The sequence below is a fragment of the Myodes glareolus genome, chromosome 17 (assembly GCF_982192425.1).
Source record: "Myodes glareolus chromosome 17, mMyoGla1.1, whole genome shotgun sequence".
Lineage (NCBI taxonomy): Eukaryota > Metazoa > Chordata > Mammalia > Rodentia > Cricetidae > Myodes > Myodes glareolus.
In genome coordinates this window covers 66,682,108-66,708,856 of record NC_142042.1, presented here as the reverse complement: position 1 = coordinate 66,708,856, position 26,749 = coordinate 66,682,108, and the positions used below count along the sequence as shown (strand labels likewise).

Here is a 26,749-nt window from a genome sequence, read left to right as displayed (position 1 = left end):
TTTCTTATAGACCAGCCCAGGGATGGCACCACCCACAACAGGTTGGGTTCTCTCTCATCAACCACTAATTAGGAAAATGCTCTACAAACCAATCTTATGGAGGTGTTTTCTCAAATGAGGGTCCCTCCTCTCAGATAACTCTAGCTTGTGTCAAGCTGACACAAAACCAGCCAGCATAGGAACTTTAAAAAGTTATGAACATGTTGTGTATACACAAGAATATGTGGAGACCAGGGGACAACTTCTGACAGTTCTTTCCTCCTGTCTTCTTGTTGGTTTTTTGTTTTGTTTTTCAAGACAGGGTTTCTCTGTAGCTTTGGAGCCTGTCCTGGAACTAGCTCTTGTAGACCAGGTTGGTCTTGAACTCTCAGAGATCCACCTGCCTCTGCCTCCCAAATGCTGGGGTTAAAGGCGTGCGTCACCACCGCCCAGCCTGAGTCTTTTATTTTTTAAAGATTTGTTTTATTCATACAAGTGCTTTGCCTGCACGTATGTCTGAGCACCACATGCATGCCTGATGCCTGAGGAAGCGGTAAGCCTCCATGTGCCAGGATTACAGGTGTGTACCACCACACCTGGGAAATCAGTGTATCTGAGAGTATAGACAGTGCCTTCTTTGTTCCACCAGTACCTGGCACGTGGCAGGTGTTCACTGAGTATCGACTAACAACGTGGAAAACTGATGGCTGGGCCAGCCTTTCTGGTCTTTTGGTATAGTGGTGTCAGGTTGGCCCATCGCCTGCTTCTGGTTCTTTCCCTGCCTGCCCATTACAGCCATCTCTGCTAGGTGATAGCCAAACCTTAGCAAGAGCCTGTACATGCTCAGATACGGTACCACTCTATAGCCTAGTCCACCCTTGAATCTGCAGTCTTCTCCTGAGCCCCACTGAGTGCTGGGGTTACAGGTCCACGCCGCCTTACCTGGCTAGGGCATTACAATGCTACCAACAGCCACAGGAGCACGTAGGAGGGGTCTAGCCTGTGCTCAGTGCCACTAAGGAAACCAGGGTGGGGTAAAGTCCCCTGGGCTATGAGAAAGCCCCCTCCCTGGCTCCTGAGAGGCCCCTTTGGATTGTCCTGTCCGTGCTCTACCCTTAACCTTCTGTCCTTTCTGCTCTCCTGACCGGGTGCTGTAGCTACGTGGAGTGCAGGCCCTAGCAGGGAACATGTTTTTAAACAAAATCACAAAGTGTCATGAAGGATCCCAGTTATACTGAAACACAGTTAACAGACATTTACATTTTTGGTATGTAATATATATGTTTCTTTATTAACATGTTAAAAACAAGGAAAATCTAACAGCTATGATCATTTCAAAGTAGTGACGCATCAATGATATTCTGAGATATAAAGCAGTCTGAAAACATCTGGGATTTCCGTCGGCTACAAAGTCACAGGTGCCGTTAACGCTATGTGGCCTGATGCCCAAGTACATAAGGGAAGGCTAAACTTGTCGCGGGTGAGTGAACATAAAGAATGCCATTTTTTCCTATCTAGGTTCACAAATCCCCTGAAATCCTTGGACCCAGTCAAAATCCTCCGACTACAGCATAGAGAACGCCAGCCTGAGCCTTAACCCCCATACATGGGCCCTGGGAAACGGGGACTGAAGCCATTCCCCCTGTGGGAAGCCTGAGCTTAGAAAGGTTAAGGAATCTGCCCAAAGTCGCCCAGGTTCTGCACACAGAGCTGGACCCTAGAGCCAGGCACTCCATGGACTCAGAGCTAGAATGCCCTGATCACCGGGACCTGAGCCCTATAGGGTTCAGCCAGTGAAACAGAGGGACATGGCCCCTTGAAACCACACACACTCAGTTATTTTTATCTCCAGTTTATTTTTTTTAGACTAAGAGCAGAGTATGAAAGTCACAGCCAAAGCACTTGAAAAAGGCCCAGGATGGGTGGGGACCACATAGGGTGGGCAGGGCAAGGTCCTGGGAGTTGGTTCCCCCGCTCAGGGCTGGAAGGGAGGGGGCATTGTTGTTACGGTCTCCAAAAGTGTCTGTGCGTTGCATAGGTCCTGTCTTCACAGAAGACAAAAGAGGGGCCAGGGGGGTCCCAAGAGGGGCCTAACCTGGTGGGAAAGGGGTCTGAATCTGGAAGGGGGGGTCAGGAAAGGTCAAGGTTAAAGAGGGGAAGGGCTCTGTCTGTCTGTACATTATATATAGAGATATAGTGTCTGTACATGCCTGTCTGGCACCCCAATGCCCACCCCTGTCCACTGCCTGCTCCCCCCAGGGGTGTCTATTTGTAAACTTGGATTCAATCCAAACCACAGCCCTCTGTGTGGGAGGGAGGAGGGAGGAGGACATGCTTATTGCTGTAAACAGGGGAGGGGTAGCCTGAGGCTCCACCCCTCACCCATCTAGTCCCCTCCCCATGTTCTGCCCCGGAGGAGAGTGACAGGGGGCACCTCCCGAGCTTCATTTGTTCTCTCTGGGGCATATGTGCCTCTTGGGGGACAAAGAGGGAGGGCACCAGGGTCAGGGAAAGGTACCAGGGAGCAGGGAGTCCTGAGCACTGCCTTTTAAAGCCCCCAGGTTTGGTACCAAACATTACCAAAGCCACAGGCCACCTGGGACCTGTGGCTGCCCCTGTGCCTGATCCACTACAACGCCTGTCCTAGACAGTGGGCAAAGAGGGCAGGCACAGATAGACAGATGTACGGTCAGATCCCACTCCCAACCACGGCAAGAAGGATGTAGGCCCCACAGCTGATTCCCTGCTCCTTCTCAGCTCTGCCCCACCTCTCTCTGTCATAGGAAGGGACAGAGCTAGGAGGCCAAGAGTGTCATGAGGAAGAAGGCGATGCCCACGGCCAGAGGCAGGTGTTCCCGCTTGGGGCTGGTCCCGCTGATGCTCTTCTCAAGCTTGGGCACCTGGGGACTCTCTCCCTCAAAGTCTTCTGTGGAGAGACAAACAGACAGACTGGTAAGGGCTGTGCTGGACGCTGGGGCGGGGGGCACGCGGAGGCGGCAGCAGCAGCAGCAGTGGAGCCAGGGATGTGACCACCCACGGGGGCGGGACGGGCAGGATGGACCGGTGTCCCAAGGGAAGGCATGCGGAAAAAAAGCAGGCACCGGGAAAGGGGCTGCGGTTCCAGCAGTGGCCACCAGAGGGCGCTGCGCAGACTCACCCAACACGTTGATCTTCACATTGGGGCCCATGGTGAACTGGGGGAGAGTGGGGACCGGCTTCTCCCCGGAGTGCGATGCTGCGGGGTGGGGTGCGGGTGGGGAGAGAGGAGGGGAAAGTCAGGGCATGGACCCCTCCCCCTGCTACAGCTGGGAAGCTAATCCCTGTCGCCTGTGCCCTCCGCCCCCATCCCGAGGAAGTCAAGGGAGCCCCAAAGCAGGGAGGCGAGGATGCGGACATGGTTGGAAGCCGACGACGCTACTCACTGGAGGCGCAGCAGACGAACACCTTCATCCTCAGACACTTCCAGTGCAGATTGTGAGTGGGCGTGGCTGGGGAGGAGACTGGGCCTGAGTTGCTTTCACTCACTGGTGCCCTTGCGACCTTACGCTTAAACTCTCATTCCCCCCCCCCCCAAATTGCCCGCATCCGGCTATGTCCTGGAGTAACTGCTCCATCCTTTGGGCAGTGGTCACCATGGCTCTGTGGCCAGCCCAACCCAGAATGCCCGGAACAGAAATGCTCTGAGGCCCAAACTTGGGGCTGTCACCAACCCCCCACCCCCATCCTCACAACTCTGGTGACGACCACATCAGCCGGACGGGGATCCCTGGGACCCTACCCTGTCACTCAAAAGACCGAGGACCCGGCACTCACAGATATAGTAGTATTCTTGGCCGGCATGGAATTCATATCCCAACGAGAAGGCGCTGTAGCGCTGGAACTTCTCGGAGAACTTGATGGGGCTGTGCGAGGCGTGCTGCCGGTTGCATTCCCAGCGCTTGGAGCCTTGACTGGCGTTGCAGGTGCGGTAGCCGCTCAGGTTCACCATGTACAGCACGTACTGCTCCGCCCCGCCGCCAGGCCCTGAGCTATTGTAGTGCGGACAGTAAATATCCAGATAGTCGTTCACGTTCACCTGCACCGTGTAGCCCTCTCGCCGCAGGCTGTGGACAAATGAAGCGGTCAAAGAAAGCCCAGTGCTCTATGGTTTTCCATGCCACTACTTCGCATTTCTTCATTAGGACATTTTAGTCCACATACATAATGTATTTTCATCATAAAAATTCATTCCCCCCAAATCTTGACTTTTTCTCGGCCCCTTTCTGTTCCCAGAGTCCAAGAGTGCCACTGTGCCCTCTCCTTTTAGCCTGTCTTTCTCCTGGTGGCCACCAGAGGGTAGCAAAGGCACAAAGAAGCCTGGCCTACCTCCTAAGGAAGAGTGGGAGAGGGGCGGAGGAAAGAAGGAACCCAGCTCTGGTTGCCACAGTAACAGCGCAGGCCCCAACGACTCCCAGACCCAGGCCCGGATTTCCTCAGCCCATTCCCCATAATTCACCAGGCCCGAGGAGGGATTGAAGGAATGGAAGCGAAGGGGGAAAGAATTGAGACCCCTTACTTGGAACACAAACCCTAGCATCGATTCTCCCAGAATGCCTTCTTGCTGCTGCAGGTCCACCCCCCAGGCCAGTCCGACAGGACTTGCCCTCATACACGCATGTATGGCGGCTTCATGCACATACATGCACAAGTTCTATGGCACAAACACAAAAATGTCCACCGCCCACTCACAGGCAGCAGATACTCACAAGAGCTACATTGCATGTGTGCTGAGCTAGCCCCAACAGTCTCAGGGCTTCCCCCTGAATTCCCGACAGGGCAGGACCTCTATCTTTGCGCTTTTGAGTCCCATTTACCTCCCTCCATCCTGAGACCGTGGACAATTAAGTCCCCAATAACCTGACACAGATCAGGGAGCGGAAGAGTTCAGTATCAAGGCCCCACCTGTGACCACGCCAAGCTCTCTCTCTCCTCACACACCTCCTTTCTCCATTGAGACGCCACTGCCCCCAACACACACAGGGCCTAGACAAGAGGACTGCGGCTGTCACTTTCCAAGGGAGTCTCTGGACAGAGAAGCAGATACTGGGTCCCCAGGAACCCCCACCTGCCTGTTAGTCTCCATCTAAGTGTTGGTCTGAACATCCTGGTGGTAGCGCAGAATGCCAGAGACCTCAATGTAGAAGTGTGGAGGAGAGGCTAGAAGTTTCCTTTAACTTCCCGAGGGCAAGTGTGCATAGGCTGGCAGTGATACGGGAGTACAGTGGGCACAGGGAGGCATGGGTTACCTGGTGAAAGGACAAACCATTGGGCTCCCTAGTCCCCGGGAACTCCCTAGGGGAGGAACTGGCTCTCTGTCACCAGGCACTACCCAGTCCCACAAACAGCAAGGAAAGGCCTCACCATGGGATGAGGCCTTGAGGATCCCACCTGACATCACCCATCCTCACGGGATTTATTTGTATTGCCCCCTCCCCAGAACCAGCAGTGAGGCAGATGTGTAACAGCTGGTGTCTGGGCTCTGCAGTAAGAATGGGCACAGCCTTCTTGAGTCATCAGGAATGCCACCAGTCCCACTTGGTTCCCATGGGAGTGATGGGTCACTCGGGCCCCTCCCTGTCCCTGGCGCTCAGGTGGGCAGGAGTCTCGACGGGCGCCGAGAGCAGGAAAACGGGTTAGACAAGGCCTGGCTGCTCCCAGCCACCACCCATGCATTGTATGTCCATCCCAACCCCACAGTCTCTTGTTCCTTCCCTAAGGTCCTGGGGAAGGGGCCACCCGCCAGTCAGCACAGGGTGCCAGGCCTAGAGCAGCCCCAGAGCCACCCTGGAGCCATGTTCCTTCAGCCTCACCCATGTATCCAGTCTGATTTTGAAGGAGCCCCTCCCTGCAGCTGCCCCATTCCTCCAGCCTCACAGCAGGGAGCAAGCCAACTCCAGAGATATTCCCACAGGTGGTACCTCAGTTTCCTCAAGAGGGCGGGCTGAGCATATACAGCGGTTGCTGTATAACGACAGGAAAAGAAGTCACCTCTTACCTACCCCTGTGATTGATGGAAGTAAAGCCTCAGAAATGCCCCCAACCTGGTCATGTGGGTCAAAACCCGATAGCAAGTTAGCTGTGTCCATTGGTGGATACAGAGCAGAAGGCTGGGTGCCAGAAATCCCAAACCATAACTCCTAGGAGACCCGACCTGTCTGTTAGGCACAACCTCTTTAATTGAATCTGTCATCCTTCTTAGCCCAGCAGTGAAGGGGAGGTGTGCACACAGGCCCCAGAAGAGCTTTGCAGCTTACCGTGCCTCCAAGGTTACCCCCGCTCCCGCGCTCCGCGGAGGGTGGGCCAGCATCTAGGGAATGGGTTCTTCAGGGAGTTCTCCGTTCTTCCCTCCATTTTATTCCCTTGTTATTTCCCACTCCTCTCACAGAAAGGTCTTCACCGCTCTTCTACAGGGATTAGCCCCTAACCTGGTTACTTCGTCCCTCCCGGCCTGCAACGCCCCTGGGTGCATCCCGACTCTTCTCATTTCTACAGCGCCCCCAGCTTCCCAGGCCCGTGGAACTTAACCTTCGGTGTCAGCAGGGGACTGGACGGGAGGTAGGGGAGCGGGGAAGGAGCAAACGTCTCCCCCTGGGGCAATTAGGGGCAGGTAAACAGGGTGTCTAACAAGACCTGGGAGAAGGGAAAGGCTCCCAAGAGATCCTGAACTTGTTAAACTCCTATCCTCATCTTTAGAAGCCAAGATGCAGAGTTAAGGAAGTGGAGGCAAAATGCAGAGACTAGGTTCTTCCCCTCTAGTGCGCGCCCCCGAGGCTGCGCGCCGCCCGCTCCAGCAGGCGAGGCCCAACCACGTGTGCGCGGCGTGGAGTCCGCGCGCCGGGGCTGGGGGGGGGTGGGGGTGGGCAGCGGCGGCGGGAACGCTCCTAGGGCGGCGCGTGCACACTGACACCCCCGCGCCCCGCCAGCTCGGGTCTGGTGGAGAAGCAGCTCGCCGGTCACCCCCGCCCCTCGACCCTGCGACAGTAGCGGCGGCGAAGGTTTATAGATCTGCAGCGGCGGAGAAGAGCGAGGACCCGCCGAAAGCGAGACACACAGAGATGGAAAGACTCTGCCATATACAGAGGGGAGGCGAACACACAGACGGATTCGCCCGAGAGGGGAAAGGGTGGGAGCCACAGTGAGACAGGGGAAGCCAGAAACCGGGAGAGGGAGGATAGGAATGAGAACCAGGCAAGACTTGAAAAACGGCAAAGACTCAGCATCCGATCCGGAGAGGCCCATAGCAGAGAAGACAGCGTGGAAAAGAAGAGAAATGGGACACATTGGCGACCGGACGAAAACAGACCACCGTGGACATAGTAGAGGTCTCAATAAATATTTGTTGAATGAATGTGTGAATGAAAGCGATCAGCAACAGCAACATTTTCAAGATAGGTAGGGAGATCACGAGAAAAAAAGATGCTCTTAAGGCGAGTACCAACACCTTCGTTTAGTTCAAAGAAAAGAAGCGCTAGCAAGGGGGATATACAGGTTTGGCCTCAACTCCACCCGGTTCAATACCCGGCTCAGGAGACCCCCGACTTCACACCCTCATCACTCCCTCCAATACGGGTTCCCACCGCGTCCTAGTTTCTGGGCCAGGTTAGGAAAAGGTCTCGCCTATTCCCAGGGACTAACTCAAGGGGCCAAGTGGGGGAAGGGGTGAAGGCTAGGTAGCCAGGACCGAGCCACCGGCCCTGGTCTGTCAACGGAGGCTACTGCAGGTCTGTCAAAAGAGGTTACTGCACGTGTCTCACCAGCACCCTCCCACGTGACCCTAAGAGGCGGGGTCGCAGACCCTCCCCCACGTGACCCCAAGGGGCAGCGACCCTCTGCACGTGACGGGAGGTGGGAGCCAGGAGTCTGGATCACGTGACGGGAGGAAGGGGGGGCCTGGGAGCCTGTGGCTCGGCCCGGCCCCGCCCCCAGCTCCCCGGCCCTCTCCACTCCCGGCTCTGGAGCACGTCGCTCTCACGATTTATGGGGCCGCGGATGCCGCAGTGAGAGAGCCGGGGAGCCCGGGCGCAGCGGCAACAAAGGCCCGGGAAGCGGGGCGGGGGCGGCAGCGGCCTCCTGGCCGAGTGTGCGCCGCCTCCTACCTCCCTCGGTCCCTGCCCGCACGGGAGAGGAGAGGGCGAAAGGAGGTTCTGGGAACCCGGCTCTCCCATCCCGTTCCGGAGCTTTCACCTGCGCCCAGGTGTATGCGGGGGAGGGGAACCTGATCAACGCTCCCCTCAAGGCTATTCCCACACCCACTAGACTCTGGCATCTACGACCAGGGGGGTTCCCCAAGGGTGGCGGGGAACTCGGGGTCTCTCACCTGCGAGCTCACGGCTCGTGCCAGACTGAAGCGGGGCGGGGGTCGGACGTGTGAATCTCGTGGGGGGGTGAGCTAGATATAGCAAGGTAGTCAGCCCTCAGCGCCCCCCGGAGAGGTTGGAGTCCCACTCCGGGGGGGAGGGGCTGCAACCCCACCCCCGAGGTTTCCATGGGAAGCAAAAGGGGGGCGTCATTAGCTCATCCCCACCCCCAGTCTGACACTCTGGGCGCGAGGAGAAAGAGGGGGAGGCGCAGAGCCCCAAACAACAAAGAGCAGAGCAGCAAGCAGGAGCCCCTCCCCCGGAAGGTTGGGGGTCGTGGTCGAGGCCCTTCAGGTCCCCTCCCCTGGGGTCTCACCATTTGTTCCCTAGTCGGCCCCCAGGGCAGGGAGTCAGAAGCAAAGCTGCCGCCACCGCCCGGGCAGGTGTGACAGTGATCCCCGTGTCCCCAGGGATCCCCCTACCAACACACTGAGGTGGCCAGAGTGATACACACGACAGCTCGGCAGGGAGAAGACAAGGGCAGCAAGGACTGTGCAGAATGATGGCCCGGTCCCGCAGCCGGCACCGGGCCGCCGCGCCACACACCGGAGGAAACCACACGGCCGCCCTGACACCCGCCCAGACCGCGGCGGCGCCAAGAGCCACCCCAGCCCAGACAAGACTGGCCACGCGGACACCGACCGCAGCCCCCTCCCCGACCCGTCGCCCGCTCCCACCCCTAGACGGTCGCCGACGCAGACACACAAATCACACAGACACACGCACACTGACAGCCGCGCACGCCCGTTCACACTCGGTGCCATACGCCGTCCCTAGCCTCAGCGTGTGTGTGTGTGTGTGTGTGTGTGTGTGTGTGTGTGTGTGTGACCGATATCTCTGCCTCCTTCTTTCTCACCAATACCCTGCGTTTCCAGGGCCCCCCAACTCCGCGACCCTGCCCCGGCTTACCCCAGTAGCGTTTATCCACACAACCAGAACAGTCCATTCCCCTTCGTTCTGGGGAGGTAGCGAATTGGACTCCTGTCTTAATGCCGAACCCCACTTCTAAAAGCAAGAGTCTTAGGCAAAGCCCCATCAACGTTTACAGGCTGAAAACAGGTCATCCTTGGGCTCCCAAATGCAGCGGCCTATCCCCAGCACACCGGTACCCCCAGACTTCAACCTAGCCAAAAGGAGTGTGGATGGGGGGGGGGGGGATTATGGGACAGGGAACACTATTCCAGAGGCGAGTGTGGAAAGAAACCAAGATGAGGTTGAGGCCCCCCAGCAGCCTCCTCCGCACAGCCAGAGCGCTCCTCACTATGCCCCATCAGCTTCTCAGACAACCCCTAGTTTCACAGACGCCCACGTAGTGCATCCCCTCTCCCTCGCCTCTCGGCACCGAGCCTGTCTCCCAGGACTGCCGCCAGGTTCCCCTAGGACTTCTAGAGCCCACCAGCTCCCCCATCACTGACGCGGGACGCACGGGTTCTCCGGGTCCCCGACTCACTGCTGGTTGGAGCTGTTCCAATACACCGCATGCCGGTTTCCCAGCGCGCCCCCAGGCCCCTGGGCCAGCAGCGGCAGCAGCGGCACGGGCACGAGCAGCAGCAGCAGCAGCAGCGGAGCCGCCGCCATCCCCGGAGCCGCCGCCGCCGCCGCCCCCCGACTGAGCCCCGCGCTCCCGGCTTCTCAGCTTCCCAGCTCCCTGCTGCCGCCGCTGCCAGCCCCCAACCTTAGCCACGCCCACAATTCTTCCCTCCGCCCTTCTGGGCGCGCCCCCGAGGCCCCGCCCCTGGCGCGCTCACGCCGGGCTCCGCCCCACTTGAGCCCAGAGCGCGCCGGGCGCGTGGGCGACGGGAACTGTTTTGCCCCTCTAGGAACAACGCATCTCTCCACTCTCCTAGGTGATTTGCTGCTGCTTCTTGCGTCTTTTGCTCCCCAAGGCTGGAGTCCCAGAAGGATTTGGGAGCCCAAACCGGGGTACACATCTTGTGTAGGTCCACACCTTTCTCCATGGAGTATAGGAGTGTCAAGGAGCAAAGGTCTAGCTCTGAATAAGCAGGAGTAGACCCATATCTGAACGAAGTTGGACTCTACTTCCTCCACACCCTTTTCATGTGCTTCAGGAGTTAAATGGGCACATGATGGGAAAGCCCTCAGGGGACACCCAGGAGCTAACAGCTGGCTGCCTGAAGGCCCTCAGATGAACACGAGGGCTTGTTTTTCTCGGAGCCAAGGCAGAGAAGCTCAGCCCAAAGAATGTCATCTTCCAGGGTCTGGGCACAGTGGCCACTCTTTTAAACCTGGGTCTCTGAAGGCAGTGACAGTCAGATCTCTGTGAGTTCAAGGGCCTATATTGGTCTGTGTAGGACTACATAATGAGACCCTGTCTTAATAAACGGCCTACTTTGGTAATCCAGGGCAAAGGTGTTTGTCTCTGATGGTGACAGTTAAGGTAGGAGTCAGTTGGAGCCAAGCAGTAGCGGAGTGGTCTTCTTGGCATGCCCACAAAAGGCCCCTCACTGCCTCCAATTCCCTCAGCGACGTCCTTGGGCATGCTCATTCCTGTCCCATAGATGCTTTTTCTAAGGACAGAGAGGACCTTGTGTTCCACAGCATTGTCTTAGTGGGGACATCCAAGCACAGACATGGCATACACACGGGGGGGGGGGGGGGTATGTGTACCCAGAAGCAGGGAACACGGAAACAGGGACACGTGACACACAAGGTGCTGGGATAACTAGAAAGAGATTGGTAGAAAAACATAGGCTTACAACCACAGAGACATCGAAGTCCACACACATCTCCCTAGCAAACTGGCCTACCCCTCTCAAAGGGTCCAGAATCCAGACCTAGTAGACCTTCACCCCTGACTTTTCTCTTTCCTAGATGCCCATACCAAAAGGCAAAGCAGAACCAAGCCTGACTGGGTTCTCAGAACCCACAGCAGCTGTGCCCGGGGAGGCAGGCATGATGCTGTTTTGTTGTGCTTCAAGAGGCAGGACAGATATCTGCACCCTCCACCTTGGCAGTACAAGGCCTTGACCACGAACAAGCCTGCCTTGGGCTCCGTGCCTCCCTGCTGCAAGGCAAGAGTGGGTGCTGTCCTCTCTGGGAACCTCTCCACTCCCAGGAGGCATCTTCTCTCTTCTTGGGAGCCAGAAAATAAACGAGGCCCCTTGGGATGGGAGTGAGGGACTCTGCAAACATCTCTCTTCGTTCCCAAAGAGGTTTGCTTCACCCCAGTAATGCTAACCTGCATACTCATGGGACCACAGGTTCCAGCCCTGTCCTCCATGTGACGCCTCTGATCCACAGAAGCAAGCGTCTCTCTGTAGAGCAGAGAGCCGGAGAGTCTGTCCCTATGCACAGTAAGTGTAGGCTGGACTGGCCCAGGACTTTGAATGTACTTATTGGTATAGCATGTGTATGAGACCCTAGATTCAATCCCCTTATGGTAAGAAAGTAAATGAGTAAGACCTGGCTTTTATTTTAAGATTTGGGTGGCTTGGGCCCCTACTCTAGAGCCCAGCTGTTTCTCTTTAGAATGTACTACTCCACTTTCTCCCTTCAATAACCATAGAGCTTCATGGTGGGAGAGGTGGCTCAGAGGTCAAGAGGACCCACCTTTGATTCCCAGCACCCACCCACATCAGATGGCTCACAAAAGCCTGGGAGTCCAGTTCCAGTGGATCTGATGCCCTCTTGTGGCCTCAAAAGGTACTGGCACTCGCATGTGCAGATACCCACAGCCACTCCCTTATAATAATAATTTTAAAAAACAGGAAAAAAAAGAGAGCCTTTTCCTTTGAACTGGGGCCCTCTTTGTTTAAGCCTGGGTCCAAGACCATCTTTCTCTCTCTGACCAAAATCTAACTTTCAAGTTGAGACCTGTGTGGGGCCTGTGTCCACGGGTGGGCTCCTCTGGTACCCAGGCTTCTGTTCTTGGGGCTGCTGGCAGCTTTGCGCCTCTGTGTAGATCACAAAAGCACCCCTCCACGCATACTCTGTCTGTAGAGTGCAGCTCTGGGCAAGCGGTGCCGTTGGTGGGAAGCGGACGTTCGTGCCTCTCCATCTTAGTGGGGAGCGTGAGCTGATGCGGCCCTCCTTGTCCTTTGTTGTACCAAGCACCAACCGTATAACTGTATGCGGCAGTTCTGTCTACAGAAAATACAGTATATGCACCTCCAGCTACAGTGCCGCTCAAAAACCTCAAGGGAACTGAGAGTTTGTTTGTTTGTTTGTTTGAGACAGGTCTCTCTGTGTATCTGTCTGGAACTCAGTAGGTAGACCAGGCCAGTCTCAAACGCTTGCCTCTTCCTCCAGTGCTGGGATAAAGGCGTGTGCCACTAAACCTGACTGGGACTGGGATTCTTGAAGGACTAGGTTTCTGGACATGAGATCTGAGCTGCTGTCTGCGCCTGGAACCTGTAGCATCTGGGTCAGGAGAAGTCTTCCAATGTGGGGAGTAGGCCTTTGTTTATACCTGTGACTCCAGTCATTCTTGACTGACCCGTGGTAGGAATGTCTTATCTATTTGGCACCGCCATCCAGCATGCGTGTGCACACACATCTACAGCGCTGCCATCAAGCATGCCTGTGCGCACATGTCTACAGGCCTGCCATCCAGCATGCGTCTGCACACACATCCACAGCGCTGCCATCAAGCATGCGTGTGCACACAAGTCTACAGCGCTGCCATCCAGCATGCGTGTGCACATGCATCTACAGCACCGCCATGCAGCATGCCTGTGCGCACACATCTACAGCACCGCCATGCAGCATGCCTGTGCGCACACATCTACAGCGCCGCCATGCAGCATGCCTGTGCGCACACATCTACAGCGCCGCCATACAGCATGCCTGTGCGCACATGCATCTACAGCACCGCCACACAGCATGCCTGTGCGCACACATCTACAGCGCTGCTGAATGTATCATGGAGCAGAAGCAGAAAGGTTCGCAAAGTAATATTTACTCTGCTATAGGGAACATGTCCTCAGTTTCCCTCTGTTTCATTCTTTAAAAGTGATTTTGGGGTTGAAGAGGTGGCTCTGTAGTTAAGAATACTTTTTAACCCTTGTAAAAAGACATGAATTTGATTCCCAAGTTGGCAGCTTGCAACCACCTTTAATTCCAGTTCCATGGGATCCTACCCCCTCTTCTGGCCTTTTCAGGCACCAGGTACACACATGGTGCATAGACACACATGTAGGCAAAATACCCATACACATAAAATGATGTTTATTTGTTTGTTTGAGACTGGGTCTCACTGTGTCGCCCTGGCTGTCCCAGAACTTCCTATGAAGACAACACTGGCCCTGAACTCACCTGCTGGAGTGCTGGAATTAAACACATGTGCTAACATGCCTAGTGTTAAAATTTTTAAATAAGTCAGGTATAGTGGTGCCTTTAATCCAAGCACTTGGGCGGTAGAGAAGCAAAAGTTCAAGATCATCTTCAGCTACAAAAGTTGTTTGAGGCCAACCTATGAGACCTTGTCTCAAAGCAACAATAGTAACAAGGATAAAGCTGTCTGAGACAATAAATAAAATCAGCTCCTCAGTTTTATCTCCCACAGCAGGTCACAGACTTAAGTGTGAAACGCTGAAACATCAGACATGACTCTAACCTGCTGTCGGTGAAACTGGAGTTTGCTTCATAGGCCTGGTTCTCCCTCTGGGCCTCAGGCCTCCTCTCACATGGAAGCTTTGCCTTCTAGTTCCACTGGCCTTGGGGCTGGCTGCCATCATCTCCCTAGGAGCATTAAGCTCAGGCTCCCTGAAAAAAATCTTACAAGGTGCTCCATTCTCCCCATCCCTGAGGTCCAAGGAATCAGAAAAGCTGAGCAGGTCTGGGGCACAGGGAGCACTCAGCTATGTAGCCCACGGCAGCTCCCAGGACATAGGGTAGCAACCACAGAGCTGAGTTTAGTTCAATAAATCATGGAGGCTAGGGCCTGGGGGAGGGGAAGGCTGGGAGGGGAGGGGGCTGGATAAATAATTCATTAAACAAATAAACAAGAAGCCTGTGAGAGGGAAGCTGGGCATGGTGTGAGCAGCAGCCGCCGCCGCCAGCTCCTGACATGAAATATTCACAGGCTCTGCACCTTCCACAGGGTCATGAGTGTTCGGCTGTGTAAGTACCAGCGACACCTAGGTACCGTGGGGGGGGCCAGGTGTGTGCACTCCTCTCACTTCTGCCTGTGTGTCCATGTGGCCCTGTGGTACGCTGCACTACATGGGCTGAAAAAATAATGGATGGCAGTAGGGAACACAGAACCCCCATTTTTGTCTAGGATACAGAAGCTTAGGATGCAAGGCTTGGTTGGAGGAGTCAAAGTACAATAATCTCAATTCCTACCCATGCCTGATTCCTCTACTGGGCTGAGGAAGCCAGGGCGGCTGTCGTAGGTGATGTCTCTGGGGTGTTCCATTAGAAATGTGGTCCTTGAAGAAGAAGCATTGAGAAAGAGGACATGTGTACAGCGTCAGCGTGAGCCTACTACTCAGTGACTTGCTGGTCACTTAGCTTCTCCTGGTCTGCTTTTCTCCTCTCCCCGGTGGGGCTAATAACACCCTCCCTCCTTGAGAAGGTGCTTGTTGTAAGGATCAGAATCCACACTCTCTGGGAATCACTTAACACAGTGCTCCAGGCCCAGCAGATGCTTGATTAATGGAGGCTTCATCAGAGTCCTTATTAAGAGCTTGCCTCCTTGCTCTGCCCACCCAGACCAGCCCAGAATCCCTTTCCACTCGCTTCCCCTAATTCCTTGCCTGGCAACCATCAGAGAGAGAAAGGTAACCTAGGGCTTGGAGAGTAGGAAAAGATTAAATAGGTTGGAGGAAGAGAAAGTTATGTGTGTGTTTGTTTGTTTGTTTTGTTTGTAAAGAAGTCTTAGCTTGGCATGGTGGTGCACATCTTTGATCCCAGCATTCAGGGGGAGGCAGAGGCAGGTAGATCTCTGTGAGCTCAAGGGTAATCAAGGCTACAAAGGGGTAAATAAAGAAATAAATAAGAAATGCCCTGTCTTCAAACTGTAGGAGAAGGAGCGCTTGACCTTATACCCCATGGTCTAGAGAGGTCTTTGAGCTGGGTACCACTACCCAGACATCTTCACAGTCGGAGCTCTGGCCCCCACTCTCGGCCCAACATTCAAGGGCATCCTGGCAATGAAGTCTATGTCTGGGCAAAGACCAGAGTGGGTGGGGAGAGCCCAGGCTGCAGAGAGCCTTGTCGAGTCAGGGTGGAGTATCTGGCAACCTCTCCGCAAGCCTTAGCATTCCCCAGCCTCTCCTGTCCCTGGAGATCAGCTTCCCAGGGAGAGAGCCAGCAGACAGGTCTGAGCTGGCCTGCTCTTTAACACGGAAGAACTGGTGGGGGCAGGGACTTGGACTCCTGGTGGGGAGTGGTAGATGTAACACCCATGTCACTTGGGAAGTCAGAGACAGAGTGGCCCACCATGCCTCGTTGTACCCTGCAGCCTGGAGCCCAGCCCTTTGTCTCTGTTGGCCAGGCTGCTGCTGCTCTACGAGCTAGGTTTCTGGCTCTGATGCCCACTTTTCCCCATGGAGCCAACATGAGTTCCCCACTTCTCTCCCCTGGGCTGTGCAGGTTCAGGCCAATCTGCACAAGAGCATCTTCGCAGCATTGGTCTGTAATAAAACCACAATACAAGTTCAGAAGCAGAGATCAAGAGATCCAGATCTCTCATACACACGCACACACTCAGACATTCATGTAGATGAAAACATACTGTCAAGGCATGTACCAACAGTTCTTAAAGTACATCTCCATGTGGACTTTTGCTATGTGAAAACACACAAGCATCTCCCTGCCATAAATTTTGTTCTTCTCAACCAAAGCTTCTCTCAGAGCCCATTCCCCCCTGTGTTCCCAATCATTTGTAAGTTTTTTTAAAAGATTTATTTTTTGTATACAAAGTATTCTGCCTACATGCATGCTTGCAGACCAGAAGAGGGCACCAGATCTCATTACAGATGGTTGTGAGCCACCATGTGGTTGGGTGCTGGGAATTGAACTCAGGTCCTTTAGACGAGCAAGCCTGCTCCCAGTCATTTGTATGTAGTTCTGTATTAATTCTTGCACTTGGCATCATACTTATTTAACGGCTGGCCTGTCTCTGAAGATTTCTTTTCTCTTTCTTTATTCCTTTTTTTTTTTTTTTTTTTTGAGACAGGATTTGTCTCTGTAATCCCAGCTGTTCTGGAACTCACTCTGTAGACCAGTCTAGCCTCGAACTCAGCCTGGCATGTCTCTGAAGGTTTCTTAAGAGAAACTTTCTTGTTTCGTGCAAATAAGTGTACCCAGCACCCAAATGCCGTCTGGTATTTAGTTAGCAGAGGTGTTTAATAAATAATTGTAAATCCATGAGAGAAAAAATGCATTTGGACAACGCCACTATTCTTAGAGTCCATGGAGAGTCCACATGAACCCTAGAGTCATAGACTCCCTTGAGAGACCTGCACAAGGCCCCTCCTTCCTGTGTCCGAGTGCCCTGATCTCTGTCTCCTTGGAGGCTGTCCTTCCCACCCTTTGATCAGTGTGAGACCGTGATTTTCAGTTCCACATGCATGACAGCTAGTAGTCAAGGTAAGGGTTAAATGACACCTCATTAGTGTTTAATTGAGGGGAGGAAGCTGCCCTGGCACCAGACAGGTGGGCAAGCCTGCTCCTTACTGGAACCCGGCATCCCTGGTTCCAGCATCTCAACAGGCATGTGGGTGATTTGGCCCTGGAGACCTTCGCCCCAGCCGGGGCACCTCCCCCCACTAGTAGCTTTGCCAATTTAGTCTCCAGGCAGTAGCGACCAGCACTCCCCATCTGTCGCCAGCATCGAGAGGAGAGGCACATGCCTTATTCTTTCTCCTGTAGCTAGTCTTTGCCACTTCCCACCCCCAGGAGACTTTGGAGAGTGGGAGGAGGGGTGGGGACCATGGAATCAGACAGTGGAGGACTACAGAGTCACCAAGAGATAGATTGCAGATACAGACAAGTGACAGAGATAGGGAGGTGGAGATGTCTGCCCAATTTGACCTTAAATGAGCAGAATGCAAATGAGATGCAGACGATATGCAGATGAACAGATCTCAGAATTGACATTCCCCATGGCAGAAGCTCTGCACCCAAGGCACCATGATTGTTGCAAATAACCCCTACTTAAACTTTCTGGGTTAAGTGACATTGACCTTTGTTTTGAGTGAAAAAGAATAATTTTAAGTAAGACAAGAGCTTGCTTGGGTGAAGGCTACAGAACCTGGGATGTTGAACTTCACTCCAGCTTCTTCAACCCATTTCCTAAAACGGCTACAGGGGATGGATCACAGCAGCTGGAGCAATGACCACTCTCAAGGTTACGCTTGGACGCACCGTCGGTTGCTATGGGGACCTTCGTTTCCAGGCCTGAACCAATGCAGATCGCCACTGATGACCTCATGCCCCAGGTTCAGGGATTCTATTGGCTATTCGGAAGGCAGAGTGCTCACTTTTCAACTGCGTCACTGTGGGGATCCCCCGACGACCCCAGCTAGTGTGACTAACTAAAAGGATGGCGGGGAGCTCACAGAGTGCTGAAGGGATGAGTGGAGGAAGTGAATACGGAAAAGAAGGAGCCGGAGAAGAGAGAGTCACAGAAAAGGCCATTTCGGGATTTGAAGGGCAATTTGTACCGTGGTAAGTGTGGAGCAGAATCCAGGCAAAAGATTCTCTCAAGCCTGGGACACAGAGGGAGATTAAATTTTCTCATCTGTACTGCTGAGACTAGGGCTGGTTTAGTAAATTGAGGGCCCCACCCTCAGCCGTCCAGAGCCGCTGAATTTAGGGGAGACCGGTGACGCCCCAAACTTACAGGCCTGCATAACTTCTTGGAACTGTGTCCCTGCACACGCTGCGAAGACTTCTCGTGGGTAGGGCCAGGCGCGGGAGGGCCGCCCAAAGCCTTCAGCCTGTATTGGTGCTAAGAGCAGACTCCATGAGACCTTTCTACCAGGGAGTACCTGGGCAGGCAACTGCCAAACGTGCAGGGCTCACGCTGTGAGGAAGGGAACCGAAAAGAAGGGGCAGGGGAGTATGGTTTGGCCTGAAGGCCTCCAGCCTGAGGGTGCTCCTGTGCCCACCCCAGCATCCGCCCTTGCACCTGCAAATGCACGAGTCTGTGTCAAGCGCGGCCTGAGACTGAGACCATGTGTCTGAATTTGAGAAAAACCAACGAGGTCTCAGTCTCTTTTGCACAAGGGATTGGCGCTGCCAGCCAGAGTTCCTGCTGGGTCCGAGAACAGGCGTGTGTAATCTCGGGGGAGCTGGGTAAGAACCCGTATTTCTGAATTCAGGGCAGAGGCCACTAAACAATCTCCCCGGACTTGCCCTGCTTATTATTTACAGGGACGGAGGTAACTGGATCTTTGGTTTCCATGGCAACACATAGACGCCCTCCAGGAAGATGGCAGCGATGAACTCCAACGCTGGACCAAAAGACTGAGCCAACAGCTCCTCCCACAGTTCTCAGTCCGCCTTTTCTTCGACACATAAACATCTTTTTAATTGCTGAAGATCAAAGTTTAGGGTCAGGACCCTAACCCAAACACCGATAAAGCAACATTTTCTGAAACTGGCCTCGAATGAGGAGATTATTAACTCAAAAATCTGCTCTGCCTGCCGCTACTCTCCTTAACCCTGGGTCTTAGCCAGAGCCAAAGAATTACCGCGAACTGTGAGGACCAGAGTCCCATTCCTTTAAAGAAACCAGTTTGACTTAGGTGTGCAAGGAGACGTGGGGTGGAGGAAGGCTTCGCCAACTCCAGCATCTTGATGCCTGACCCTCATGCCCCCCGTCCCATAATCTTCACACGCTGCCGCAGCCGGGTCGGGCTAATCAGCACAACATCCACCTATCGATCGCTGGCTCCATGCCAGGCAGGCCGGCACATAGCCAGAGGAGCCTGCGGGGCACCAGGGAGGGCAGAGCGCGAGCACACGGGAAGGGGTGCTCCCTCCCCTGCTCCCACCTAGGGCACAGTTCAGAAAGAGGGCCCTTGCGGAGTTAGGGGGTGTCAGTCTTATCTGAGAGGAAGAGACAGTATCGGACTAAGGACGAAGGAGCCCTCTCTCCTGAGAGCCCCACCTCCTTCTCCTTATAAAAGCTCAGAACAAAGAGGCCGCTGGGGAGGAAGGCTTTGATCTGACCCCACCTTCCCAGTTCTAGGCCAGGCACCGCCCAGAGTGCCCTTGGGGAGGGGGAGGGCGGCAAGTTGCGACGCCGGCTTTCTGAAACCCAGGTGCTTTTCTGTTTCCCCTGGGTTTTACCCCAGCACCCGGGGTAGGCATTACCAGAGTGGGATGTCAGCAGCATCTGCCACCTAGCACAGGAAGATGGCTGGGGAGGTGCGAGAGGGTGCCAAGCTCCACAGCTGCTGCTGGCACCTATCCCAAACTGCCCAGAGGGTGCCCACTGATGTCTGGCATGGATGGCCTGGGCACAGCTGGCATGGAGGTCAGGCCAAGTCAAGCTAAGAGATGAGGCTCCAGGGAGTTCAGGTGTCAGGGAAGAAGTCAGAAGGGAAGGTAACACAAAGATGGTGGTTTTTAACGCAAGTTTATTAGTGTGTGTGTGTGTGTGTGTGTGTGTGTGTGTGTGTGTGTGCATGTGTATTCTCATGTGGCATGTCCAAAGGACAACTTTCACCATGTTCTCTTTCCACCATGTGGGTGGGTTCCGGGGACTGAACTCAGGTGGTCAAGGCTTTACAGCAAGCAAATACTTCAACCTGCTGAATCTTCTCACTGGCCTCCTTTTTTTTTTGAGACAGGGTCTCCCATACCCAGACTGACTTCCTGCTTACCACCCCCACCCCACTCCCACCCCCCGGTGCTGGGATTACAGGTGTGAGCCACCATGCCCCATGAGAATGGGTGATTTATTGAAGGTTTGGTCCAAACACTTATAAAAAATACAAACCAGCATGAAATTCAACCTCATGGTAAGTCCGTCTTCACAGAAGACAAATAAATGGCCCCTGGGAGGGCAACAGTTGCCCCTGGGAAGACACCTAGAGGGGACAGATGGCATGGCTTCTCCCTCGCTCTTGGCCAGGAACCCACCTGTTCACAGGTCTTTGGCTTCAGCCCCCAGTGGCTCAAGGATTTGATCTCACCAAATCCCAGTCTTCTGGGGGAAGAGACCAGACCATCAAAGCAGCGATGCTCCAGGGTGCCCTGGACAGTCTGCAGCTCCCTTGTAGTTCCTCTTCAGCCTGTGGTGAGGGGCAGTCACCTACAGGGGTCACCTCAGATCCTCTGACTTTGCACATCAAAGCTTCATCGTGTCTGCCTGGCACGGCATCACTGGTATGGTGGCTAAAACCCCTTCAGCAGAGGATCTTGGGAAGGGCTCTGGTTCCTTGGGGTGACAGGGAAGGTACACTTGGCTCACAGAACTCGCAGGAGACGAAGTATTGGGAGCAGCAGCAGCAGCAAGAGAGACAGGGGGCTGGGAGCATGCTCTCCGCGCCACCCAGATGTGCCGCTTTCTCCAGGGCTCCCAACAGGATGGGCTGACTCGGATCCTGTGAGGGAGAAGATGTGGAACCTGCTGGGTTTTCCTGCTTCCTCAGCAGCCTCCGCCCTGGCCTTCTCATTCTGTTTTCAGGCTCTAGGGTCTCCCAAAGCAGCCACTGCCTCCCCACGACCGCCCTCATCCTTCCCAAACCCTACTTCCAAACCTTCCTAGTCAGTAGTCCTCAAGTCCAAATAAGACTTGGAATGGGGCCCTTGGGAGCCCCATTCTCCATGCCCAGCTTTAAAAAAAGGTGTGGTAGAAGCTGCCGCAGGGGTGTCTGGGAGAAGAGGCTGGAGCCTGACGCTTAGCCTGGACCCCTTAGGTCTGATGTTCCTGTTTCCCCACACACACACTTTTTCTCGACCCCCAAAGGGCCCCAGACCCTGGCCCACTTACCACTCCCCTTGCAGCACACAGACACCTGCAGTCTCAAGCACCGGCCAGAACTCTCCGGGGTTGGCACCGCTGATGGGAAATTGGGAAGAAGAAGTTAGCACAGAAAACCATCCCTTGAAATCAGACTATTTCAGGTCTTCTTGGCTTGTCTTCCTTTGCGAGTCACCCCAAGTACCAACTCCTCCATGACTCTCGGCAACTCCCTAGTCTTCCTTCCTGGCTTCCACAGTCTTCCCAGCACAGTTTCAGTTGAGTTGATCCCTTACCTGGCTCAACCCAGCCCCTAAGCCTTAGGAGCCAGAGCCCCTTCCTCATCTCCTTCCCCTCCCCCCAGGAGGCATGCCAAGCTGCTCACTTACAGATGTAGTAGTAAGTCTCTCCCGGCAGGAACTCGAAGCCCAGGGAGAAGGGTGTGAACCGCTGGATCTTTTCTGAGAATCGGACAGGGCCGAAAGGGGCAAAAGGCAGCGAGCACTTCCAGCGCTGGAAGGCGCTTGCCCCCTCTGCCTTGCAGGCCTCGTAGCCTGACCAGTCCACCATGTATAAAGTGAAGGTTTCGGGGCCCTCCGGGGGCCCTGGGCTTTCATAATGTGGGCAGAAGATGTCTAGGTAATCGTTGAGGCCCAGCTCCACCACTGCATCTCCGCGGAGCAGCCTGTGGGCACAAGGGAGTGTGGGCTGACGGGTGGGACCATGGGTCTGAGTCGGCCTCTCACCCACCGACTGAGGAGTCAGGGAACAGCTCAGAAAGGGTGCATTTCCAAGGCCTGCATGCCAAGTGACTCCGACTGACTGTGACCAGCCTTTTACCTTTTCCTGTTAGAACAGCACCTTGCTAAGTTGCCCAGGCTGGCCTTGAATTCACTATAGGCAGTTTAGGCAGGCCTTGAACCTATGAGCCTCCTGCCCTAGTCTTCCGAGTAGCTGAGATTATAGGCCTGTGTCAATTCCTAGACTGAATACCTCCCTGAGAGACAGTGTATAGGTAACCAATGTGACAATCAAGTCAGTTTTAGAGAGGTTAAGGGGCTATAGTGCCCAGCCCATAAGGCTTCTTTATTAGTGAGGAGGCCATCATCCTACCCCATCATCATCCTACCCCATCATCATCCATCCTACCCCGTCATCCATCCCTACCCCGTCATCCATCCCTACCCCATCACCCATCTCCTACCCCATCATCCATCTCCTACCCCATCATCCTACCCCGTCATCCTACCCCATCATCATCCTACCCCATCATCCATCCTACCCCATCATCCATCCCTACCCCATCACCCATCTCCTACCCCATCATCCATCTCCTACTCCATCATCCTACCCCATCATCCTACCCCATCATCCATCCTACCCCGTCATCCATCCCTACCCCATCACCCATCTCCTACCCCATCATCCATCTCCTACCCCATCATCCTACCCCGTCATCCTACCCCATCATCCTACCCCGCCATCCATCCTACCCCATCATCCTACCCCATCATCCATCCTACCCCACCATCCATCTCCTACCCCATCATCCATCCTACCCCGTCATCCTACCCCACCATCCATCTCCTACCCCATCATCCATCCTACCCCATCATCCTACCCCATCATCCATCTCCTACCCCATCATCCATCCTACCCCATCATCCTACCCCATCATCCATCTCCTACCCCATCATCCATCTCCTACCCCATCATCCATCTCCTACCCCGTCATCCATCTCCTACCCCATCATCCTACCCCATCACCCATCTCCTACCCCGTCATCCTACCCCATCATCCATCCTACCCCGTCATCCATCTCCTACCCCGTCACCCATCTCCTACCCCGTCATCCTACCCCATCATCCTACCCCATCACCCATCTCCTACCCCGTCATCCATCTTCTACCCCATCATCCATCCTACCCCGTCATCCATCTCCTACCCCGTCACCCATCTCCATCTTTCAGGCCCCTTCCCTGTAGCCCACTGCCCCACACGGCCTGGCCCACCATCTGTGCTTGATAAACACTAAGAGGATGAGTGCTGGCAGGCGCTGAGGCCGAGGCAGGGGAGTGATACACGGCCACAGAAGGGTTAGGGAGAAACAGGCATGCTAAAAAGAGAATGAATAAGCGGGCTCTCTTTTTCTCTTTAGGGAGGATCTTGTGTAGCCACACTGGCCCTGAACTCAATGCTCCTCCTGCCCCATCTCAGCCTTTTTTAATTTATACTATTGCTTTAGTTATGCTATGTATATGTTATATGGGTTTGTGTGCGTGAGTACAGGTGCTGGCGGAGGCCAGAGGTGGTGATGGCTGCTCTGGAGCCAGAGCTCCCGAGGCTGCGACACCCCCATCCCCATCCCCCCTCCACTTCACCCTTCAGAAAACTGGGATTACCGGCATGTGCCACCACACACAGTCCAACTTCTTTTTGACCAGACGCTAGGTATGAAAGAACCCCATACACACACAACCGACTTCCTCTTCTTCACCTCTCAGAGGCAGCCTGGGGGAGTCTACAGACAGAAGGTCTGGGACAGGCCACCCCCACAGCACCGAATACTGAATGAGTCCTGCCTCCAACACCAAGTGCACAGTAAAGTATGGTCTAGAAAAGGCCTCCAGACGTTCTTCACTGAGTAGCCAGGGACACCTGCTGTCTTGATTAGAAGGATTCCCGGCTTAGCTCAGACCACTAGAAGGCAAGCCGAGGGAAGCTAGCGTCTTTGTGTTTCATTACACTGGGTGTGGAAAGGCTCCCCTACAAAGCCAGTGCCCAATAAATACTTGTGGATTTGGTGAATGAACTAGAAACTCAAGAGCTAGGGGCTGAGGCGCTGGTCTGGAGCTGAGATAGACGCAGCCAGAGTCCAGGACAATAACGCTTATCACCCAGTCCTGGTATCGGAACGACTATCTTGGCCTGCCCTCCTGGGGGTCTGCAGCCTCCCAGGGGGCAGTGTCTCGGCTTCACATTGGCAATGCCCAGCAGACCAGCACTAGTCTTGACAGTGTGTGCTTATCAAACATTAGTGAATAGATGAACAGAGCCACAGATTGTCTGAAGTAGAAAATCGAAAAACAGATGGGGAAGGCAGAGAGGCAGAGAGAAACGGGAGGCAGGATACAAACAGCAAAAAATCCCGAGGTTCAAAGGCAGCCAGCGCAGCAGAGAGGAAGAAATACGCATCTAAATCTGTACAGCTGCACTTCTTTTCACAAGCCTGACCTCAGTCTGTCCGCTTGCTTCCCAGGGTACTAGGTATTATTAGCCCATTTTGTAGATGACATAACTGAGGTTAGCAAGGTCAAATGACTGGCCCACAGGTGAATCAGCTGGAAGGGCAGGGCCAGGATTGGGCAGAAATAAAATCAAGATGGAAGCAGCGATATCAAACGAAATCAGGAGCCGAGGGGACCCGAAAACTAGAGAGAGGAACTCACGTTCTTTCACTAGGGTGAAGACCCCTCCCGGGTTCTCAGCGGTCCGCCCCAGCTCCGGCCGGCCGGAGGTTGGGGCTCACTAGAAAAGGGGGGCGGGGCCCAAAATACGGGTCTAGGTCCCCCAGCTCCCAGTATCCGACCACCCTCAGAACTAGGGTCCTCCGCCCGTCCCCCAACACGTTCGGGCGGGGGGGACCCCGGGCACGCCTCGCCCCTCCCCCGCCGGCTCAAACAAAGGAGCCCCGGCGCGCGGCTGGGCAGGGCTCAGACAGCGCCTTGCAAAAGGCGAGCGGCGGGCGCGCGCACAGCTTGGGAGCGCGCGGGCCCAGCTTGGCGCTCGCCTCGTTCGGCCGGGCTACCTGGGGTTAGAGGAGTTCCAGTAGACAGGGTGGCGGAGGCTGGAGCACCCCCGCAGGCGCGAGCCGAGCAGCGCGGCCCAGAGGACAGTCCGCAGCAGGGGCAGCAGCCGCATCGCCCCTGGGGTCCAGTCTGATCTGGCCCGGCTGGTCCCGGCCCGCTTCTCTGTCCCGGCGAGACTAGGTACAAAAGTCGGGGAAGGAGGGGGGGGGGGGGGGAGGTACGGAAAGGAGGTGGGGTGTGGAGACTCTTAGACCACATCCCTGGATAACTTTCCACCAATGAAAACTCGTCTCCGCCTCTCCACCCAGTGCCAACTCGTGTTAACCCTTTATGCGTTCTTGTGCGCTCCAGGTTAGCCAAAGCTTCCCTTTGTATCTCACTGCGCTGAGAGAGGGAGGCAGAGGGGACCTATTTCACGAAGGAGTTTTTGCTTTGCGGTTTTTGGTCTTGGTTTTGTATGTATGTGTACGTGTTTGTGCGAGTTGTCCTGGGGCGGAGGTCTCACTTCTATCCCTCTCCACCTTATTTTTTTGCGACAGGGTCTCTCGCTGAATCCCGGAGCTCACTGATTGGCTAGGCTTGCAGTCCTGCAAGCTTGGGGCTGGTGGGGGGGGGGGGGGTGGAATCCTCCGGTTTCCTTGCTCCACCCCACCCCTCCCACACGCGGTTGGGAACGGAAGCAAAGCACTTCACCTGGGGCTTTTTACCTGCGTGCTGGGGATCCGAACTCAAAACGCACGTTACCAAGGCTGTGTTCTCTTTCCAGTCCCATATTGTGCTTTATTTTGTTTGAAACAGGGTCTTAACCCTAAAGCCTGGCTAACCCTTAACTTATATTGTAACCGGGACTGGCCTCAAACTGGCCATTCTCCTGCCCCATCCTCCCCAGTACCGGAATTACAGCCACGCACTCACGCACATACCGCCTAAGAGGGGTGGGTTTTGTTTTGTCCAGATCTTGTCTTTTGTGTTTGCATCAGTTCAAGGCAGAAAGCTAGAAGGCCAGAGCTGGACTGCGTATGCAGTGACATCCGCAGTCTCTGCAGTGGGAGAATGTTCCGAAGAATCCAGAATTCCAGTCAGCTCGAACTACACAAGATAGTTCACACCGGCACACACGATGGCCAGCACCTGAAAGCCCAGGTCTTTTGGAGACTGAAGCAAAAGTACCTTCCATGAATTGCTGTTTTCTCTGCGCATCCAGATGGTGCACGGGGAAGGCAGGAAGTACCTCTGGGGACAGGCCCACTCCTATAGAGCCTTAGGTGTCACACTGGGTGACCACTTTGGGGCAGAGCCCACCTCTTATCCCCACACACCTTCCCTCTTCCGGAAGACCTCAGTCCTGAGGACCCAGTGATGAGGTAGAAGCAATCTGTACAAAACACAAAGCACCTTTGTTCTAGAACCTTCGGGTGGGGGTAGGGAGGTGGAGGAGGCAGGTGTGAAGCCTCGGAATTCAAGCAGCTGCTGCCCTGCTCCGCCCAGGCTCAGGGCTCTGAGAACACCAGTTAGATTCATTTTCCCAGCCCTGGTCAGAGGGTGGGGATGCAGGTCTGACGACTTAGGTCATTTGTCTATAGCTGCGGTGGGGGCTGAACAGCACCGGCAGGGAGAACTTGGAAACTAGAGGCCATCCATCCCAGACTGGGCAGAAACAAGCTACAGGCATCCCCAGTGA

General features: G+C 54.8%; 1 protein-coding gene and 3 long non-coding RNA genes across 8 annotated transcripts in view; 3 read left to right on the top strand and 1 right to left on the bottom strand.

The window, feature by feature from the left end:
• LOC146891352 (uncharacterized) overlaps positions 1 to 1,986 on the top strand; it is a 31,077-nt gene extending 29,091 nt beyond the window's left edge. Inside the window, exon 3 of one of the 2 annotated variants that reach the window (XR_015735205.1) lies at positions 1,323 to 1,986. This is a non-coding gene — a long non-coding RNA (uncharacterized LOC146891352). Of the gene's footprint in view, positions 1 to 1,319 lie in introns of both variants that reach the window. The other variant, XR_015735204.1, reaches the window with a different exon arrangement.
• On the bottom strand, positions 1,816 to 26,716 carry LOC125413708 (ephrin-A3). 4 transcript variants are annotated; one of them, XM_087897345.1, is made up of 5 exons: positions 25,068 to 25,275; positions 3,793 to 4,082; positions 3,402 to 3,467; positions 3,137 to 3,214; positions 1,816 to 2,905 (listed from the first exon to the last, which is right to left on the bottom strand). In XM_087897345.1, the coding sequence occupies exons 1-5, from the start codon at positions 25,178 to 25,180 to the stop codon at positions 2,775 to 2,777; spliced, it is 678 nt and encodes a 225-aa protein (XP_087753471.1). In that variant the 5' UTR covers positions 25,181 to 25,275; the 3' UTR covers positions 1,816 to 2,774. The 4 variants fall into 4 exon arrangements, with proteins under 4 accessions (XP_087753471.1, XP_087753469.1, XP_087753470.1 ...); XM_087897343.1 differs by lacking the exon at positions 25,068 to 25,275 and adding an exon at positions 9,826 to 10,030; XM_087897344.1 differs by lacking the exons at positions 3,137 to 3,214; positions 25,068 to 25,275 and adding an exon at positions 9,826 to 10,038.
• On the top strand, positions 2,799 to 4,217 carry LOC148119505 (uncharacterized). Its single transcript, XR_015735206.1, has 2 exons — positions 2,799 to 2,931; positions 3,285 to 4,217. It is a non-coding gene; the product is annotated as an uncharacterized LOC148119505 (long non-coding RNA).
• On the top strand, positions 17,777 to 18,945 carry LOC125413751 (uncharacterized). Its single transcript, XR_007236024.3, has 2 exons — positions 17,777 to 18,011; positions 18,720 to 18,945. It is a non-coding gene; the product is annotated as an uncharacterized LOC125413751 (long non-coding RNA).
• Positions 26,717 to 26,749: the final 33 nt, after the last annotated feature.

Excerpts from the sequence above, each read along its gene's own strand:
- LOC125413708 (XM_087897343.1), bottom strand. The coding sequence starts at position 9,953 with ATGGCGGCGGCTCCGCTGCTGCTGCTGCTGCTGCTCGTGCCCGTGCCG. Across the intron at positions 3,468-3,792 it reads CCAAGAATACTACTATATCT|CCACGCCCACTCACAATCTG; the intron begins GTGAGTGCCGGG and ends TCTCCTCCCCAG. Across the intron at positions 3,215-3,401 it reads GTTCGTCTGCTGCGCCTCCA|CATCGCACTCCGGGGAGAAG; the intron begins GTGAGTAGCGTC and ends CCCACCCCGCAG.